This window comes from Notamacropus eugenii, chromosome 4, assembly GCF_028372415.1.
Source record: "Notamacropus eugenii isolate mMacEug1 chromosome 4, mMacEug1.pri_v2, whole genome shotgun sequence".
Classification (NCBI taxonomy): Eukaryota; Metazoa; Chordata; class Mammalia; order Diprotodontia; family Macropodidae; genus Notamacropus; species Notamacropus eugenii.
Window position 1 is genome coordinate 245,163,764 of NC_092875.1, and position 19,590 is coordinate 245,183,353.

The 19,590-nt window shown below is 38.0% G+C and overlaps 1 protein-coding gene across 4 annotated transcripts in view; it reads left to right on the top strand.

Moving 5' to 3' along the window:
• The window catches only part of GREB1L (GREB1 like retinoic acid receptor coactivator), a 195,218-nt gene that overhangs the window by 57,738 nt on the left and 117,890 nt on the right, over nt 1-19,590 (top strand). For all 4 annotated transcript variants that reach the window (XM_072604358.1, XM_072604360.1, XM_072604359.1 and 1 more), the window contains exons 3-4: nt 11,822-11,981; nt 12,211-12,408. In XM_072604358.1, coding sequence (XP_072460459.1) covers nt 11,825-11,981; nt 12,211-12,408 — 355 coding nt within the window. In that variant the 5' untranslated portion in view covers nt 11,822-11,824. The remainder of the gene's footprint in view (nt 1-11,821; nt 11,982-12,210; nt 12,409-19,590) is intronic.

Consider the following 19,590-nt stretch of genomic DNA (forward strand, 5'->3'; position numbering starts at 1 on the left):
ATGATGATTTTTTTTCCCATTGATTTAATACTTTCCCAAAGTTTCCAGTAGACACTTTTTGTCACATTGAGGAAAAAAACCTTTAATTTCTGTACATCTGAATGTAATAGCTTTTTTTTAATTGAGGCAAATACAAGATTGATATTAAAACTGGTAGGGATAAATCTGAAAAAGAAAATATTAATTCAGTATAATTAATGAATATTGATGTAACATTATGTTAAGTTCTGGCAACTAGGACATAGCCCTCTATCTAAATTACTCATCATAAACAAGGAAGATTCCTCACAGGAATATAAGAATAATTCCCTATTAGGAAAAAATTTATGTAAATCATATTCGTAAAAATACTACTCCATTGTTTCAGTCTTTTAAGAAAGTGACCTTGAGTTCTAGAAGACTATACTAGTAAGATACAATCTCTGGGAGGATTTTATCTACTTGAACAAGCTTTAAAAGTAGGTCTCAAAAATAGATTTTGTCTAGTCTCTTGAGGCCTGACCAGTCAAGTACCGAGATGCTTAACTGGAAGTTGGCAGCTAGGGAAAAGAAATGTTGGCTATAGCACCTCATCAGTAAGAAAAATTCCATTAAATTCTTACGGTTATAGTACCAGGCACAGAAAAGACTGGACTAAAAAAGCATCTCTTAGTACATTGACTTTCTTCATATTTTCCATTGCAATTATATCATTCAATAATTTAACTAGTATAGTATTATAATTTTAAGAAAATAAAGCCTGTACATGCCTAACACATAGTAGGCATTTATTAAATTCTGGTTGAATGAATGATTATCCAACAATCCAATTCAATAAACATTTATTGAAACACCTTGTATGGCCAAGGCTCTGTGCTAATCTCTGGGAATACAAATATAAAAATGAAATAGTCCCTTTCTGCAAAGAGCTTACATTATTGACATTTTCATTGATAGTTGACATTTTTAATTTTGTAATTTTTTATGATTCTGTTAAGGTTCATCCCTCAAATTTTTTGAAATTTATATTTAGTTTCCTCCCTAATTCTTCCTGCAATTTTTAAGCTGTTTGTTTTTTCTCTTAAATCTTCTTGTGATTTTTTTCCCTCTGATTTTAGTTCTTCTCTTATTTAGTATGTCTGTAATTTTCAGTAGCTTTTATGTGATTTTTTTTGTATTGTTTTAAAGCTACTTCTAATATTGTTTCAATGTGCCTTTTTCTTTAGCTTGTTATAAGATCATCAATTTGGACTTGGAAAGGCAAAGTAGTCAAACTTAATTTTAGAGATAATTTCTGTTTTTTCATAATTTGCTCATTGTATTTTTTCATAATCTTTTTTTGCTTCTATTGTGTTGATCTCTTCAGCTTATTGTTTTCTTGGAGTTTTTTTCTTGTGGGAATTTTTGGCAGTTTTTTCTATTATTATTTTTAGGGGAATCTTAAGAAGCCAGACCTGTGATATTTCTATTATCCTCTCAGAAATATATAGTCCACATCTATATGGCATTTTTTCCCCAACATTATCTAACGTAAACGTCATATAAACTTCGTGAACCAAGCAATATAAATATTATTATCCCTTTTTAATAGAGAGGAAACTGAGGCTCAGGAAGGCTCAGTTAATTGTCTAGTGTCATCTGGCTAGTAAATGGCAAAGCTAGGACTTATATCTAGTCTCATAACTTTGAGTCCAGTCCACTCTTTTTATTAAGCCTTTCCTTGACTTGTTCCCAGGCTGGTTTGCTAAGGTCCTTCCAGTTCCCAGAATCCCAGTCTTGGGATCAAGGAAACAAAATCCATTTGATCATTGTCTTTGAATGGTAAGCCAGCCAGTGAGCCATCAAGTGTTACTGAGTTCTAATTACTTCTCAACACCATCTGTATGGTTCCATTTACATTAAATTTGTTTTTTAAAATCCCCAAGTTTTTAAAAAGAGTATTCTTGAATAAGCAGCTCTGGTATAGTGGTTAGAGAACTGGCCTTAGAAGGAAGATCTGGAAAAGAGAGGAGAGGAGAAAGAGAAGGAAAAGGCAGTTTCAGTTTACTTAAGGAAGACAGATCCATTTGTTATTTTATCATTAAAGCTTTCAATTAAAAAAAAAAAGCTGTCAGAAAAGAAAAAAAAAACCCTTTATTTTACAATGAGAAAAGGAAGCAACCAAAGTAATTGTATATTTAAGGAGAATTACATGGCTAACATGTAGTGAAGATGATTTAAAAGGATCTTTTTTTTTTAAACTTGACGCCTAATGGGTTACGTCCACATGAAATGGAAGAGAATCACATTTTCAGCCAGCTGTGATACAGATGGGTCTAATGCCCTTAGAGACACAAGGCTTGTGCTGGTGTTGCCACTGTCACTCCCTCTGCTACCCTAGTGTGCATTCAAGTTTTTTTCTTTTAAGCGAGTCATCCTTGGTTCATTGTTTCCATTTATTTCAGTTTTTGGAGGGCAATTTTATTTTTTTTATAGTCTAGCTTCATGCCTATTAGCCACCTGTCCTAAGCGAGAGCTTTCTGTTTTTCTCCTTGTCCTACAGCTGCAGTATATTGACAAGGACAAAGCAATTACAAAAACTCTGCCACCAAGAGTCTATGTTGAAATAATTCAGCAGCATTCTTAAATGTACTTGTTTGACTTGATGGGTCCATTGTATTTTGTTTTTGTAGACATTATTTGTACTCTGTGTTGGAAAGAACAATTTTAAGTGCCTGGTTAGGATGAGAGGCTGATAATAGTAAGTGTGTAAAGAAAGTGTCTCCTCGTCTCTGTCCCTTTGTCCTCTTCCTTAATTAAGTGGTTGTAGCTGCTGAAATGGAAAGGACAAACATCATAGTCAAGTACAACTTGATGTGAGTCCAAAATACTTACCTAACATGAAATATGGATGTGTTACATCATCTGATATTTTTGGTGGGAAAAATCTTGGTTTTTAGACTAGGAGAAAATGATTGAGAATACCTTGCATGTAGGAGATACACAATAAATATGTTCTGAGTGAAGTTTCCATGTCTACATATGTATAGAGAGAGAAATAATGATTCACAGTATATAGCTTCATGTCTGGCTATAAATATTACCAGTCAGAATGTTATTGTCATTTCTACTGCTGTGTAGATGAAAACATTATAGGTCTACACATTTACAACCTTAGGTACAGGTGCAAAGACTACAGGGCAACTGGATGGTGCAGTGGATAAAGTTCTAGGCTAGGACTCAAAGACCTGAGTTCAAATCTAGCCTCACATGATTTTTTTGTGTGACCTTAGGCAAGTCACTGAACCCTGTTTGCCTCACTTCCTCATCTCTAAAATGAGCTGGGGAAGTAAATGGCAAACCACTGTAGTATCTTTGCCAAGGAAACCTGGAATGGGGTCATGAAGAGTCAGACTCTACTGAAATGACTGAACAAGCTCTACCAACTGGAATATAACCTGTTCCTATTTCCTATTTCTCGTAAACACACTGAAAGAAAAGCTGATATTGAGAAAAGTTGATAGAAGCTTTGACAAGTGGTAGAAGTCTGCTTTAATTTTCTCTACTGAACTTTCTTTCCAAAAAGGATAAAGGATTAGCTGAGTGTGTAATGGTTGTTTGGATTTCATTTGGCTTACTGAGGTGACAGGTACTTCTTATAAGAACTATGTTTGGATCCACTAATTATGTGGGTGCACAGAACATTCCATGGTGATGAAGTGTGTGCCCCTCTGTTTTAGTAGCATCATTATTAGCTGAAAATATTTATTGGGAATCTTTAAGTATCTGACTAAGTACAAAGGAAATAAAAATAGGCATGCCCTCTGCCCTTCATAATTGCCTATGTAAAACAAACTGCAAAGGAAACTCAGTGATGGAGACTTATAAACTGCCCCTAACGTTAGACAGGCCTGTTTATACAATGGACTTTACAGATATTTTTGCCTTATTATATTTTGGTTTTGCTGCCTAAAATATTTTTCTCATCTGTTAGCATCCCTTTAGAATTTTGTTTGAGTTGATTTTCAGTCAGATACCAATTCCAGCTCATACAAATATAATGCTGAGAGGCACTTAGAGCTTGACTTGTTTTGAGAATCAGGGCAAAAGAGGTTCATTGTTATAGGCTTCCCTACGTTACCAGTCTCATAGAATGATATTGGATGGGATTTTTAAGAGCTCTCTCATGAAAGCGTACTGCATTAAATGAACATCTATTTGATGAAGTTCATCTTTATTACTTGAGACCAGTTTTACAACTGTTCACTTTGTCTGAGAAGGTAGTAGACAAGGTCTTTACAATGCTTCATATCTTCATGATAGCTACAATTTATATAATGCTCTAAAGTTTTCAAGGCACTTTGCATATGTTCTTCATTTGAGCCTCAGGATAACCTAGGAAGGTAGGTGCTAGTATTATTTTCATTTTACAGATGAGAAAACTGAAGCACTGGGAGGTTAACTGACTTGCTCAGGGTCCTTCCCACAGCTCGTAACTGAGGCAAGATTTGAAATCTGGTTTTCTTGAATATCTTTATTGATCCTTAGTCTTCTTGATTAGTGAGCTGTTAGCTCTTTCTTTACTTGAATTAATGGACTCACAGTAGTGGGGAGAGCAGGACAATTCAAAGAATACTGTCAACTGCCTTTCGGACTCTTCAACATTTCTGTGGCCTGGCTGGCTCTCCTGGTATTTCCTATAGAAATTTCCTGGAAAGAATTCTGTCAAAAGAAAGTTTATTAACTGACTGACTGACCATTGTTCTTATTATGAGAATGATTATTTCCAGAGCTATGATTTTATAGTGATAGGTAACACCCACCGAGGGATACGTAGGTCAGCCATGAGCTCAGCAATTTTGGACAGAGATTTGTCAAGGGTACTGGCTATGAAGTAACTTTCTTGGGGTCACATAACTATTATGTGTCAGCACTTGGAACTAGGTCTCTCCATCCGTAATGCCAAGTCTATTATTGTTATTACTGTTGTTACAACTGGAAGTTTTTTTTTAGGATTCATACACAATCTTTCCAGCACCATGTGGATGCTTGCAACATTGTCACTTCTTGGTATTAAGTAAGTGCCTGCTGCATTCTTTGCTAGCAAGACAGGACCTTTGATAGATGGGGCCAAGAAGATTTGGGAAAGAAATTAGTCCTTTGAAAGGTATAGGTGGGTCCTCTATATTTCCAATTTACCTAGTCCCTTCTCCACACTGTCTTTCCTAATGCTTAGTTCACCTGCTACTCTCCTGCCCCAGGCGTCAGTGTTAGTGTTACTACTCAGTTTTCTGTTTCAAAGTATTGTAATTCATTCCATAATTTATGTGGAAGGGGAAGGGGGAGGAAGTAATACTTTACCATCAGTATCTGTAGGATGTAACACTGAACTGTAACATATTTGAAAAATGATAAAATAATTGTTTTCAGAGGCAGCTATTATTATATACAATTATATTACGAGTTATATAAGTGCTGTCTATGTAGAGAGATAATATGGCTGGCTTTAGAGTCAGAAATACCCGAGTTCAAATTCTACCTTTGCCATGTAACTCAGTGACCATGGTTGAGTCACTTAACCTTTGCCCCTAAGCAACTCTGTAAGGTTGTAAGCTCCAGAGAAGTTGTTTACTTATATCTGTGGGAGGGATTTCGCACACTGGGATTACTTTCCCTCATGTACTCCTAAGTCCAGATCAAAAAACTCAAATTATTACATAGAGCTAGAATGAGAAGGGACCTTAAAGATAATACAAGCCAATCAGTATATTAATTAATCAATGAGCAAGCATTTGTTACGATACTACTGTACGCCATGGAAAAGGAAATGGCAAACTACACAGTATCTCTGCCAAGAAAATCCAAAATGGGATCATTTGAGTAGGACATGGCTCAAATATGACTGAACTGAACCATATTCCCGCCAGTGTGCAAAGGGGCTAGAGTTAGCAAGACAAAAATAAAAGTTTCTGCCCTCAAGGAGTTTATAGTCTACCTAAGCAGGACTTCTGGAGAATTCCTGATGGCGAGGAGGAATTGGCTGTCTCCTGAAGAAATTAAATCCATTTTGAACAGTCCTAATTGTCAAAAAGTTTTTCTTAAGATCAAGCCAGAATTACTTGGAAACAAATGTGGTAAATAATGTTAGTGCTTTGTTGTTGTTGTTGTTACTGTTGTTTTAAGGGGAAAGAGGATGACATTATAAGGTGAGACTGACTTCTTAGTGTTTGTGATTGGATGTGACTTGTAAATTTGAAGGCAATTCCATGAACTTTAATTTTTTCTCTCTTTTTCTCCCTCCTCTTCCTCCTCCTCTTCCTCCTCTCCTCCCTGCATCTTTCTCTGTCTTCTCTCTCTCTCTGTATTCACGGGGTAGCTAGGTAGTGCAGTAGATAGAGCACCAGTGCAGGAGTCAGGAGGGCCTGAGTTCAGATTTCACCTCAGACACTTGACACTCGACACTCACTAGCTGTGTGACCTTGGGCAGGTCACTTAACCCCAATTGCCTCATCCAGTATCATCTCCAGTCATCCTGATGAATTTTCTGCTCACTGGATTCAGATGGCTGTGGAGGAGAAGTGAGGCTGGTGACCTGCACAGCCCTCCCTCACTCAAAACAAAGTCAAGTGCAAGTCATGTCATCATTTTTCCAATGGCATGGTCTTCTCTGGCAACGAAGGATGAACACACGCATCCGTATACACACATATTTGTGTATATGTGTGTGTATAAGTGTATATATATATGTGTGTGTGTGTGTGTGTGTGTGTGTGCATTTGTGTGCATATTCATTACTTTGCAACCATATGGAAATAAGTTCAGTCAACTCCAAGGGATTGTAGAACCTCCAGGTACTCTCAGGAATAGATTTTCTTGCTGTCTGTCTTTTATATCACAGAAAGGGTGAAAACTCTTCCTGACGTCCAGTTGTCAAAATACTGTAGACTACATAGGAATACGTAAGACTCAAAGATTGACTCTTGTCTGTATTGTGAATGTTAAAAGTCTCTTGGTCACTTTCTTAATAGAGCCAAGGTGTCTCAGTTTATTTTTCTTGCCTTTTGTACTTTGAAGACTCATAATTCTACATCCTGAGAGACTCATAAAATTGTCTTTAGAAGTAAAGTTGTTTCAGGACAGGTAACGAATGACAGAATCTGGCTTTATAGAGATAATAACAGACCCTGGTTGAAAGGAAGTGAATTACTTACTTATCTATGTGCATGTTGTATCCCTCTTCCTCTTTCCCTTCCCCATGCTCCCCTCAAAATTCTCTGAGAGAATAAGCTTTCATTTGTGTCTTTGTATGTTTTGTGCCTAGGTTAGTGCTTGATAAATGTTTCTCAAATTCAGTTGTATGGATGGGCTGCAGAAATAAAAGGGGCTTTTCTCAATCCTCATTCTTAACTTATCTGCAGTTTTTGATACCACTTGCAACCTCCAATATTCCCTTTCCTCATGGTTCCCCTAAAACTTAGCCCTCTCCTGCTCTTCGTTCTACCTATCTGACCCTACCTTCTAGGTCTCCATTAATGGGTTGTCATCAGTGCTCTATCTCTTAATCACCTATGTCTCTCAAAGCTCTGGCTGGGCTCTTCTCTCTCTCTCTCTCTCTCTCTCTCTCTCTCTCTCTCTCTCTCTCTCTCTCTCTCTCTGTGATGTCATGAACTTCTAGTAGTTCAAAATCATGGCTTTGGAAATTCCTCCCAAATCCAGATCTTACCTCCCCGCTGAGCACCAGCTCTATGCACCAAATGCTGGTTGAATCAATGCCCTGTAGACATCTCAACCTCCACTGGATGTACCTAGATCAATCAACAAACATTTACTAAGGCCTTCTATGCAAGGTGTTGACAATACAAGTACAAAAAGTAAGGCAGTCCCTGTCCTTGAGTCGCTTACATTCCACTGGGGATATATAACGTTCAGAAATTACTATTAGAATACATGCAAAATAAATAAATGATTGGGGAGTAGGGAGGACCACTGCAACTGTGGGGATCAAGAGAGGCTTGCAGGTCACTAGGAGGCAAAGTGGATAGAGAGCAGGTCTGGGAGTCAGGAGCACCTGAGTTCAAATGCAGTCTCAGACACTACCTGTGTGACCGTAGGCAGGTCACTTAACCCTTTTTGCCTCCGTTTCCTCATCTGTACAATGAGTTGGAGAAGGAAATGGCAAAACTGCTCTAGTATCTTTGCCCCAAATGAGGTGATGAAGTCAGACACAACTAATCAACAACAAAATCAACCAGGAGCTGAGTCTTGATATCAGCCAAGCGATTTAATGGAATCCTGGCTTTCAAGTGCAGAATTCTGTGATAAGGAAATATCCAGAGGTAGGAAATAAGCATTCATATAGTATTATAGTGCCTACTCTGTGCCAGGTACCATACTAAGTGTAACCCTACAAGGCAGGTGCTGTTATTATCCCCATTTTACAGTTGAGAAAACTGAGGCAACTTGATGTTAAGTGACCTGCCCAAAGTCACATAACTAATAGGTGTCAGAGGTTGGTTCTTCCTGACTCCAGGCCCAGGGTTCTATCCACCTAATTTCTTCATGGCAAAAAGGTGAGGGGAAGCCTTGAGGAAGGAAGAAGAAATGTAGAACTTGTGGGGAGTGGCATCGAGAATCAATTAGGAAGTTATAAAAAGATTGCCTGGTGGTGGTGAGGAAGAAATATTCTGATACTTGAAAGCCAAGTGTCAGAAAAATCATCGATATATGTGTACCGCGTAATTTGTGTCAATTTGTCCTCTAAGCTCTTATTGGTTTTGTCATATGTAGTTTTAATGCAAAAAATCCATATTTCAGTGTTTCCCTTTGAGGTTCGGAAAGATGAAATATTCTTGATTGATGAGTTATATCTAGAAAGAACTCTTCCTCATTTGGGAGCAAGACCAGTATAGTCTACCATTTTAACCACACCATGCTACAAATTCCAAATTTGAAAGGGTTAAGGAGTTAGGGTACCATACAATGTAATATTCTTACATATATTACATACACTATAAACTTCTGTGGATGTACCCTAAACAGGGAAATAAACATTGATAGATGGAGGGATATACAGTAATTTCTGTCAAGCTAAGACTTCAGGGTTTATGGTTTTTTCCGTCTAATTTTTAGATCCTAAGAAATTATGGAAATCACTTTATTTCCCTTCCATTTAGGAAGTCAGTAGAGCAGAGTTGTCAAACACCAACAGCATCAGAATAAAATGTAATTGCAAAACATTTTTAAAAATAAATAAAAATACAATTGAATATTGATAATGTTAACAAGTTTTCTAAGTTAGTATGAAACTGGCAGGGATCCTTATGTCTGGTCTAGAGGCCCCAGTTTTTACTTGAGTTTGATATCACTGCTGTACAGGATCTCTGTGCTATAGAGGCAGTAGCAAGAATTAAGAAAGGCAGCACAGGGGTAATAGAGACTTAGTTGGGGATCCTGCAAGTCTAAGAAACTCTGTAGGGTGGAAGTAGAGCTGAAATTGACCCCGTACCTTGCCTTGAAATGGTTTCTGCACCTTATCAGCAACTCACAACCTTTTGAGAATGAGAAAGTGGTCCCAGAATGAACTTGAGGACTTCAGATTGATTGATTGGGGAATCCTAATATAAGGCATTTATCCTAGCTTGATTCTCAAGACACAGAAAACTTTAAAAGATCACTTTGAATTAGGATTTGATTATAAAGTTACAAAGGCAAAACCATTTAGTACTCTGCAGCCTTGTCATACATAAATTCAGTAGTGTGAAATAACATTCTGGATGGACCTGTGAGACCAGTGATAGCTGTAAATTAAGGATTATTTCCACCTTGTTTATTCCTTCTGCTCCTATTCATGTATTTCTGAATGGTGCTGGAAAACCTACTGGGCCAACTACAAATTTATGTTCATCTAATATCAATGGAGTCCTCCCTTCAGTAAGGCAATATTTTTATTATTTCGAATTGATTTTCTATCTCATTCCCCTCAGAGTCTACTCCATTCTGTACCTTCTCTTCTTTCCTCAAACCTCTCACACCACATCCATCCCTCTCACCCTCTCAGCTGAAAACCTCATTTTATACTTTACTGAGAAGATATGGTTTCATTTGCTGTGTGCTCTCTCTTTTCACCTTCTCCACATTTCAGAACTCCTCTTCTATTAAAACCCCTTTACTGCATTCTGTGATGCAGATGTTCCTTGTCTTTACTAAGGTCTGCTTAGTCTGTGTGAATCTCTGTCCCCATTTGCTGCCAGTCTTGTCTAGCAGACTGTCTCCAGGGTCATCCCTTTTCTCTAGTTATTCTTCATTCACTACTTCTGCCTACAGACGTACTCTAGCCTTTAAAATAAAATTTAAAATCCCCAAACCCACTCATTAAATCTTACCAATCCCTCCAGCTTTTCTTAGTTCTCAGATTTCTTGGCCTCTCTGCAGTCTCTGACAGAGTGCACCACCCGCTTTACTTGGATATGTTCTCTCTTTTCTGGGTTTTATTGACACTGCTGTCTGTTGATTCTCATCATACCTTGATTCTAACCGTCCATTCCCGGGTGCCAGGACTATATTAAGTGACTATAGATACCAATAACTGGCAAAGACATCTATGGGCCATGGACCTAGACAAAGACTGTTTCCCAGCAACAGACAGTCATATGTTTGTGTAGCATTCAATAATTGTGAAGTAATTGAAATTGTAATTACTGTAATTCAGTAATTGTAAATTATCTGTCATTGGTCATCTCATATTGCAATGCCCACAATGAGCATTTGCCCACTCTCCTAGTATAACTGCATCTGACTTCAGGGATATATGTCTTTCATGTCACCGCCTTCCTCAGGGAAATTAGCTTTGAGTGCAGAAAATCTTAATTATGGCTCTGTAGGCAGGCATGAGTATGCTATGGTGAATTTGCTAATGAACAATCACAAAGGAAAAGCAGTGTGAAGGATGTCATCAGAGAGGTTTATAACCAGAAATTGATGTGACTTTCATGTAATGAAACTGAGGACCAATAGATGGCTCCTATTAAGGCATCTTGGGATTGGGAGGAAGACCTCCACCACCACCATGCTGGGTCATTCTCTCCCTGCAGAGAATTTACAGGGAAATAGCAACAAAAGTTGCACAGCTTGAGAAGGTATGGCAGGATGCATGTATTGGGTTTTGCACTATTGGAGAGATCATCTGCATTGATGAGATTATGATTCCATGATACTGTTGTATATTCCAAGCTAACACAACTCAGAATACAGTGCTAATTGTAAAATGCATCTTTGTATCGGGGACCTGCTTTACAACAAATGACAGACGGATGTTTTTGTAGCATTTGGTACTTGCAAAGATTTAAGTTCATTTGATATAGTCTTTGTAAACCATAAAGATAATCAGTGCACAAATAAAACTCACTGGTGCTATGTGTCTGAAAAGTTTGTCATGATTTATTGTGTTCTCCTTCTGGTAAGGCTGTGACAGTGACATGGCGACCAGCCAGCACTTGTGGAAGCTGCCACAATACCAAGGACTTCCCTCATTATATAACATTTTCATGAAGCTTGGTAGGGGAGTGGAATAAGTAAGCTGTGATTTGTCCTTCATTAAATGAGAACCTCTGAAGGATTCATATGTCCTCTAGCAGCATAAAGCTTGCCAAAGGCCAACAACCTGAAAGATTTGCCACAAATTATAAAAAAAAAAAAAAAAAAAAGTAGCCCTGAATACAAGATTTAGTCATATAACCATCTAAGTGTTTTGTCGATAAGGAATTGTAAGAGAGAATTTATAGTGTATATAAAAGAAGTTACGTATATGCATTCATTTTTATATACCCTTCCTTTATCTATCTATCTGTTTATTTATTTATTTTAGATCATGGGGAATTCATATGCAGGGCAACTAAAATCTGCCCGATTTGAGGAAGCGCTCCACAATTCAATAGAAGCATCCCTGAGATGTAGTAGTGTTGTACCCAGGCCAATTTTTTCTCAACTCTATTTGGACCCTGACCAGCACCCCTTCTCTCCTGCAGGTAAGTTCCCCAAACTCAATACCAACGTGGTGGTCTTCCTTGCTCTTAAAAGACGTAGGGGTTCCATCCAGTGTTGGAGGTTTCTGAAGCAATCAGTTGAATTTGTCTCACTTCCCTGAGACATATATTCCAGAGAATTTTATTTTTCTGCTGGGATTTTTTTTCCTCAAGGCATTTGTTTTCAGTGCATACCAACGTGATATTATTTTCAGTGTATTTGCTTACTCAGATGTCAAACCCAAAGTGGAAGATCTAGATAAAGAATTGGTACACCGCTATACTCAAAATGGGAGTCTGGACTTTTCCAACAACCCAACTGTTAATGAAATGGAAGATGAAGATGAAGAAGAAGAAATGTCAGATTCAAATAGCCCACCCATTCCCTATTCACAAAAGCCTGCCCCAGAAGGGTCTTGCACTACAGATGGTGAGTTTTATCTTCTTTCTCTTTTATTGGATTCTTTTATTAGACTATTAGTTTCTGATTATAATGGATATATGTTGGGAATTTATGGGAAAAAAGTGAGTGGCTTGCATATAGATTTTTAAAAGTATGCTGCCCAAAGAAATTGTAACAACAGTAACGATAATAGATTGTATTTACAGAGCATTTTATTAGGCACCTAGATGGCACAGTGGATCGAGTACTGGCCCTAGAGTCAGAAAGACTACTCTTTGTGAGTTCAAATCTTCCCTCTGACTCTTACTAGTGGTGTGACCCTGGGCACGTCATTTAACTGTGTTTCTCTCAGTTCTTCAGTCTGTAAAATGAGCCAGAAAAGGAAATGACGAACCACTCTAGTATCTCTAAGAAAAACCCAAATGGGATCACAAAGAGGCATACATGACTGAAGAACAACTTATATCTTTTTAGAGTTTATAAAACATTTGCTTTAGAATAACCCTGAGAAAGTTGGTAATGCATATGATATTATCTCCATTTTACAGGTGGGAAACTGAGACTCAAGGAGAATATGGATAGATAGTAGTAGAACCACTAATCCAGATCCTAAGAATCTATACCCAAAACTCTTGCACCAGAATTTCAGTACCTACCCTCCCCCCAGCCACATGAGGCCACAACACTTCTGAGTGTTGCTGGAACCAGATTAAAATGTAATTGGAAAATATTTTTAACAAAATAAGTGAAATTACAATAAGACAGAGATAACTTTATATTTTAAAACTAAGTATGGATTGGTGGATTCTGCTTCTATTTGAGTTTGTCACCATAACTTTACATTATATATAGGAATTCTGTTTTATTAGGAACAGAATGTCTTTTGGTAGGTTGTCAACCCTCAGAAAGGATACTAATGTAGCACCTTCCAGGGTTACTCAGGATCCCCAGAGAAGTAACTACTACTTCTAGTCCTCAATTTTTACTGGGATAATATTCCTAGAAAATGGCACAAAACTAAAAAAAGTAAATTTTGATACATGAACATATAGGAAATAGGGGGTTAGGTTCCCAGGACCTAAGTAACTAGTGTACTCTAAAATAAACCTGCAATCTTTGTTTCTACTTTTCCTACTAATATATGTTCTTATATGGTAGGGCAACCAAAATTTTTGAAGGAAATGTTTTACAGCTACAGTGTTTACTATGGTTAAGTCATTTTAAATGCCTAAAATTCTGGACCTTCCTGACTTTCTCAGGACTTGGAAGGCTGAGCTTTTTAAAGACCTTCAGGGCTCTGGTCAAATTGCTCTTAACCAATGGCCACCTGCCCTTAAAATTTAAGCAGAAAATTCCTCCATACTTCTTAAATGCTTAACAGACTGGCTTTGTATTTCATTATCATATTAATACCTGAACTTTAATAAGTAAGGCCAGAAAAATTAAATCTGTATTATAATTGGAATTTTTTCTGTTTATCCTTTCCCTTCCTGTACACTTTGTCATGAAGAAGTAAAATAATCAAAAGACAGGTGGAAGGTGAGACCTAGATAATCCTCAAAGTTGATAACGAAGTTATTAGATTTTATGTATAATTAAAATCTGGTACTATTAAATGCAAACCAGTAACCCACAGTATATGGAGGTACTATACTCTTAAATAGTCCTCCCTTAGAAATGACTTTTTTCTTTTGGTCCTACTTCTAAGTATTATTGATTAGGTTTAGGATTATTATTGATTAGTCAGGATTTCTTTAGGAGGGAAGTATGTTCCTAACTAGTCAACAAGATCAGTAGTTAATTAATTATCATCTGTGGAGAACAGGCTGCAAATCTTGATACATAGCCTTACCTTGAAGTTACCCAGGGAAACTAGAGGTAAGGGTAACCACACTTACTTAACTGATAAGGAAAGTGAGAAAGTGGGAGGCAAAATGTTTTCCTGAGAAAAAAGTCAAGCACAGAATTCAAATTGAGAGCTACCTTAAACCCTGGTCTTCAACTTAGATTCCTGCAGGCGCACCCTGGGAACCATCAAACTCATTTGCTTAAAACTCTTTTCCTCTAGATTTCCTGGTTTAAAATGTTTCACAAAGTAAATTTTGTACCTTTTAAATGAGACACTTGTTTGAGGCTTGCCCAAGCTAGAATATCCTCATTCCAAGACTGCTAATTTCATATAATTATTTCAGAAGAGAAGTGCTACTCATACAGCAGTACTGCCATTTTGATAGTTAAAAGTAGCAATGAATAAAAGGTTATTGTAATGACTAGTCATGATTTAGAAGAGCCTTAGCTTTAAGAGAAACTGTCAATTTACCTGGGGCATAAAGACCATTTTTGGAGGCAATTAAATAAACAGGTACTTAACACCTGATGAGTTGCTGAGAAACTACTATTCAGGTGTAAATTTATGCTGCTAGCATCTTATGTAAATTTCCAGGTCCACCTCAGGTTTGTACCCCGCTGTGAGGCCATTGATTATATATCTTCTGTGGGGAGGGAAGGAAAATCTTTGACTTTGGAATACTGACTTTGATTACTTTTGTTTGTGTTTAGAGCTGTTTTAGTAAACTTTCCCCTCCCTGCTTTTAGTTCACTCAGTAAGCCTCCAGTTGGAGATAATTGGAGGATGCAAATCCATCCCTGTGAAGTGAAATCCTTGATTGTTTTCCCAAAGAAATGCAGATTAAGGTCTTAACAGCTATTTATTATCTCCCTCTCCCTTTTACTTTTGACACAGAACTTTTTTTTTTTGTGAGAAATTTCGATTTCTCCTAGTCTTTTTTTTTTTTCTGTGCTGCTTTCTGATTTTCGATGTTGTTTGCACAAAAGTGTTTGTTGGTAAGGCTAACCAAAGAAACTGTTATCTGTGTGTGCAGGTGGTGGTCTTCTTACATCATGTGTATACAGCAAATATTCTAAGCTGAGATTGTTTCCTTAGGGCCCTCTCACCAGGAGAGTGAATCTTTTGTGAACCTCCTTACACAGGGTCCCATTCGGGGACCGTTTCAGATGTACATCTGAGTTGCTGCAGCTTTTGTAGTGTAAGCCAGTAAATCAAGTTTTTAAATATTGAGATTTGGGTTTTTAATTGAGCACTTGATGTTTGCTCTTTGTACGCATAGCACAGAAAAACACATATGGGACATACATCTAAGAAGCTCTCATGTTTGTGCCGCTGAGATTTTGACTGATGACTAACAGTTTCAGGTTCCCTACTCTACCATACACAACCCCCTTTCATTTAAACAATGACCATAACATACTATTCTTGGAGTTTTTATGCCATGATTTTTCTCTTGAGTGAGTTTTGTCACGTACTAAGTACACGTGATAAGTGGAAGCAAATTCCCAAAGTGAGAAGTTGAATTCAAAGTTGAATAAAGCAGCATCCTATTATAAAATCTTCTAAATATCATTGACCTCCAAAAACCTTACTCTGTGCCACAGCTCCAAGCCTGGTTAGGCACTTCTGTTGACTCTATAGCTATCCTTGACCCTGAAGCTTATTCCACATTTTCTCTGATGTAAGGCTTACTTGGACCCTTTCCTCCTGCTTTTTTCTTGAGCCAAGTTGTCTTCTGTGAGTTTGATACACAGAGAAATTTATCAGTATGGTGACCACATTTTCCTAACCCAAAATTGGAACACATGGTTTAACAAAGAATATTCCTTGTGCAAAGTCTCCCTAAGAGTATTTTCTGCTTTTTTCTTCCCCTCTTCAAATTGGAATTCAGAAAAATCAAGGCTACATGGATGCAATGGTTATGGGGAAGCAGGAAAGGCAAGAAAGCCAGAAAAAGGGAAATGAGAACTAAGAATCCAAAGACCTAAATTCTGGACTTATTTTTGTTGCTGGAGTAGATCACCTTATGATCTTTGACAGATTTTTAGATTTTAGCATGTGTTGTTGAGTCATTGAGGTCACATCCAACTCTCCATCACCCAATTTGGAATTTTCTTAGCAAAGATATTAGAGTGTTTTGTCATTTCCTTCTACAACTAATTTTACAGATGAGAAAACTGAGGCAAGCATGGTTAAGTGACTCACCCAGGCTCACACAGCCAGGAAGTGTCTGAGATTTGAACTCAGTTCTTTCTGACTCCAGGGCTGGTGTTGTATCCACTGTGCCATCTAGCTTTTCATCTCTAAGATGAGGTTAGATTAGATGATTTCTAAGAGGCTCTTTTAATTCTAACATGACAAGAATCAGAGTTTCAGAGTTGCGAGGGTTTTTAGAGGCCATTTAGTGATACTTGAATACCTTTCTTGAGGGGAACTCACCACCAGCTGGGGCATCCCATTCCACTTTAGCCCACGTGTGGTTTCAAGGCCCCAGGTTCCCCACCCCTGGACTCTAACTCTTAAGTTTTAGGATGGTACCTATTTCAGACCTAAATTTGCCTCTTTGAAACATCTCTACCTACCATTTCTGGTCTGCCTTCCACGGCAAAGGAAAACAAATGCGTCACAGTGAAAAGATTGGGAGTTATGAAATTAGAGGACCTGAGTTCAGGTCCCACCTAAGATGCAAGTCATTCAACCTTCCTAGGTCTTCGTGTCTTCATCTGTAAAATAAGGAGATTGGCCTTGGTGGCTACATCCCATGCAGTCTTCTTTCTTACATGACTTTCTGATGTTGGATGACAGCTCTCTGCTTAATTTTACCCAGTTCTGTCACCTGATCTTCCTCTAGCTTGGAGTAAAGGCCTTTTTGTCCTGAGTTACCGCAGGAACCTGGGTGACCCCATTGGGCTGCAAAGGTACAAGGGAACAGCTGATAACAGTTTGCTGATCGTTACGCTAACATTTCTGCTGCATTGTAAAGTTAATAGTAGTAAGAACCAATATTTACAAGCCCTTCACAGTTATTACTTCTTTTGACCTTCAACAACCCTGGGAGGCAGGTTGCTATTATCATCCCCATTTTACAGATGAAGAAACTGAGGCAAACGGGTTTAGTGACCTGCCTGTCCTGGGTCACACAGCTAGTAAGCGTCTGAGGCCAGATTTGAACTAAAGTCTTCCTGACTCCAGGACCAGAATTCTTATCTGCTGCACCACCTGGTTGCCCAGATAACCTTTCATTTGACTGATGTGTTTTGAGACTAGCCCTTTGCTTTGCAGTGGTGCTGGGAGTGAGGGAGAGATGGAGATAACTCTGTGAGGTGGAGAAGCATGACTTGGTTGCCTTGGTAACATGAACAGGGAGAGCCATGCTTTCCAGGGACTGTAGATTTCTATCAAAAGTACCCACCCATCTCCTAAAGACTAGGATTTTGTATTGGAGGGGGAATGAACAAAGCTTTTCTAATTCAGAAGTAAGCATTTGAAGTGCCCTTGCTCAATACCCAGATCCCAATTACTCTTTGTGTGTGTGTGCATAAAAACACATTCCCCCGGGGGTTACCACTGAGCCAGTGCTGTAGAACCTCAGTACAATAGGTGTCTAGTAATTTACTATATTGACTTAAAGTTTCTGGACTTTTTCTAGTACATATCACTTGATTTTCTCAGAAGCCTGCCATTTTTTAGGGAAAATTGTTCCCCTTGACTTCCTTCTCCACCCCACTGCCCAATTATGTATTACAGCTAAAAATCTCGTATCGTTTCCCAAAACAATTAGGGTATGCACTTTTATTTGTGGTGTCCTACCTCTGCTTTTGTGACTTTGGACAAAAATTTGGCCCCTCCTGGCCTCAGTTTCCTCATCTGTAAAATGAGGCATGGGAGTTTGAACAGGATGACCTCTGACTTCCTTCTGGCTCTAAATCTGTGATTTTCAGATCAGCAAATAACTTGGAATGTGCTAACCAAAAGATGAAGCCGTTCCTATACAGTATATTTATAGCAAGGTTGGGTCCAGTCCCTTTTTGTGACAAAAATTACTTGAAAACATTGATGCACATTCTGTCCTCCAAGACTTACTCCTTCAGGTAGTTTGTTGCTCGTTTCCATGTCTGCCTGGGGGATGGACTGGAAAAGCAGCAAATACCCACCTTGAGAAATTAGGAACGGGACCTACAAATGGAAAGCCAAGCCATTCACTGAGTGTTGATGCAGGTATAGGAACTAGGAACACAACAGAGGGGTGGACAAATAGCAGAAAGCCTCTATATTAGAGCCAAGATACTAGGTCTGTAGCACGGAGCGTGTCAGGATGTAGGCCCTCTCGGACTTTGATTGATCGATATTCGTTCTCTTTATTATTTCAGACTTTAGAACAGTACCTGGCACATAGTAGATGCTTAATAAATGTTTATGGATTAATTGATTTCACAGCATTTTGATCCAGTCACTGATGTTGTGAACCTATGATCTGGGAATGCCACAGATTAGGATAATTTTTCCAGTTTTTTTATGTGTGTATATGTATCTGTTTCTGTGTCTGGGATGTAACTGTATATTATATGTAGCATTTCCTGTGTATATGCATATATGTGTATATGTATGTATATACTCATAAACAAGTCTGTGGTGATGATATGCTTGTTTGTACATACACATATGTGTGGCAGTTAGGGTAGCATAGTTGATAGAGTACTGGGCTTGGAATCTGAAAGTCTGAGTTTACATCCTTCTCCAGACACTTACTAGCTAACCTTTCTTAGCCTATTTCCTCATCTGTAAAATGGGGATAATAATGGTACCTGCCTTACAGGGCTGCTGTGAAGATCACATGAGATGATGTTCGTAAAGCACTTTAGAAACTTGAAAGTGCTATATAAATGTTAGTAATTATGTGTGTATATGTATATAAGTACAGGTATGTAACTATATATGTTTTTTACATTTAGCTATATAAAGAAAGGAAGGGAAGATTAGGAAAAGGAAAAACTATATTATATATAGCTATATGTGTGTATGTGTGAATATAAATTGCATACATACACGCATGCATGCATGCATACATACATACACTCACTCATTCTGATGTTCCTCTGTTTCTCTGCCCCCTGGCGAAAATGATCAGAGCCTCGCCAGCTCTGTCTGGAGAAATCTCTTGACAGATATATGAAGTGTAGACATTGTCAGTCAGATCTTTGGATGTTATCCCTTGTACTCCTCACCATATCAAGTGTTCACATCACCCTCACTCCTCTTTATAATCCATTCCTGTAACACCCATTCCTCATAGGTACTGACTAGAACAGGTATTGAGTATGCACATATATATATATAAACTTCTAACCAATGTTTATTGA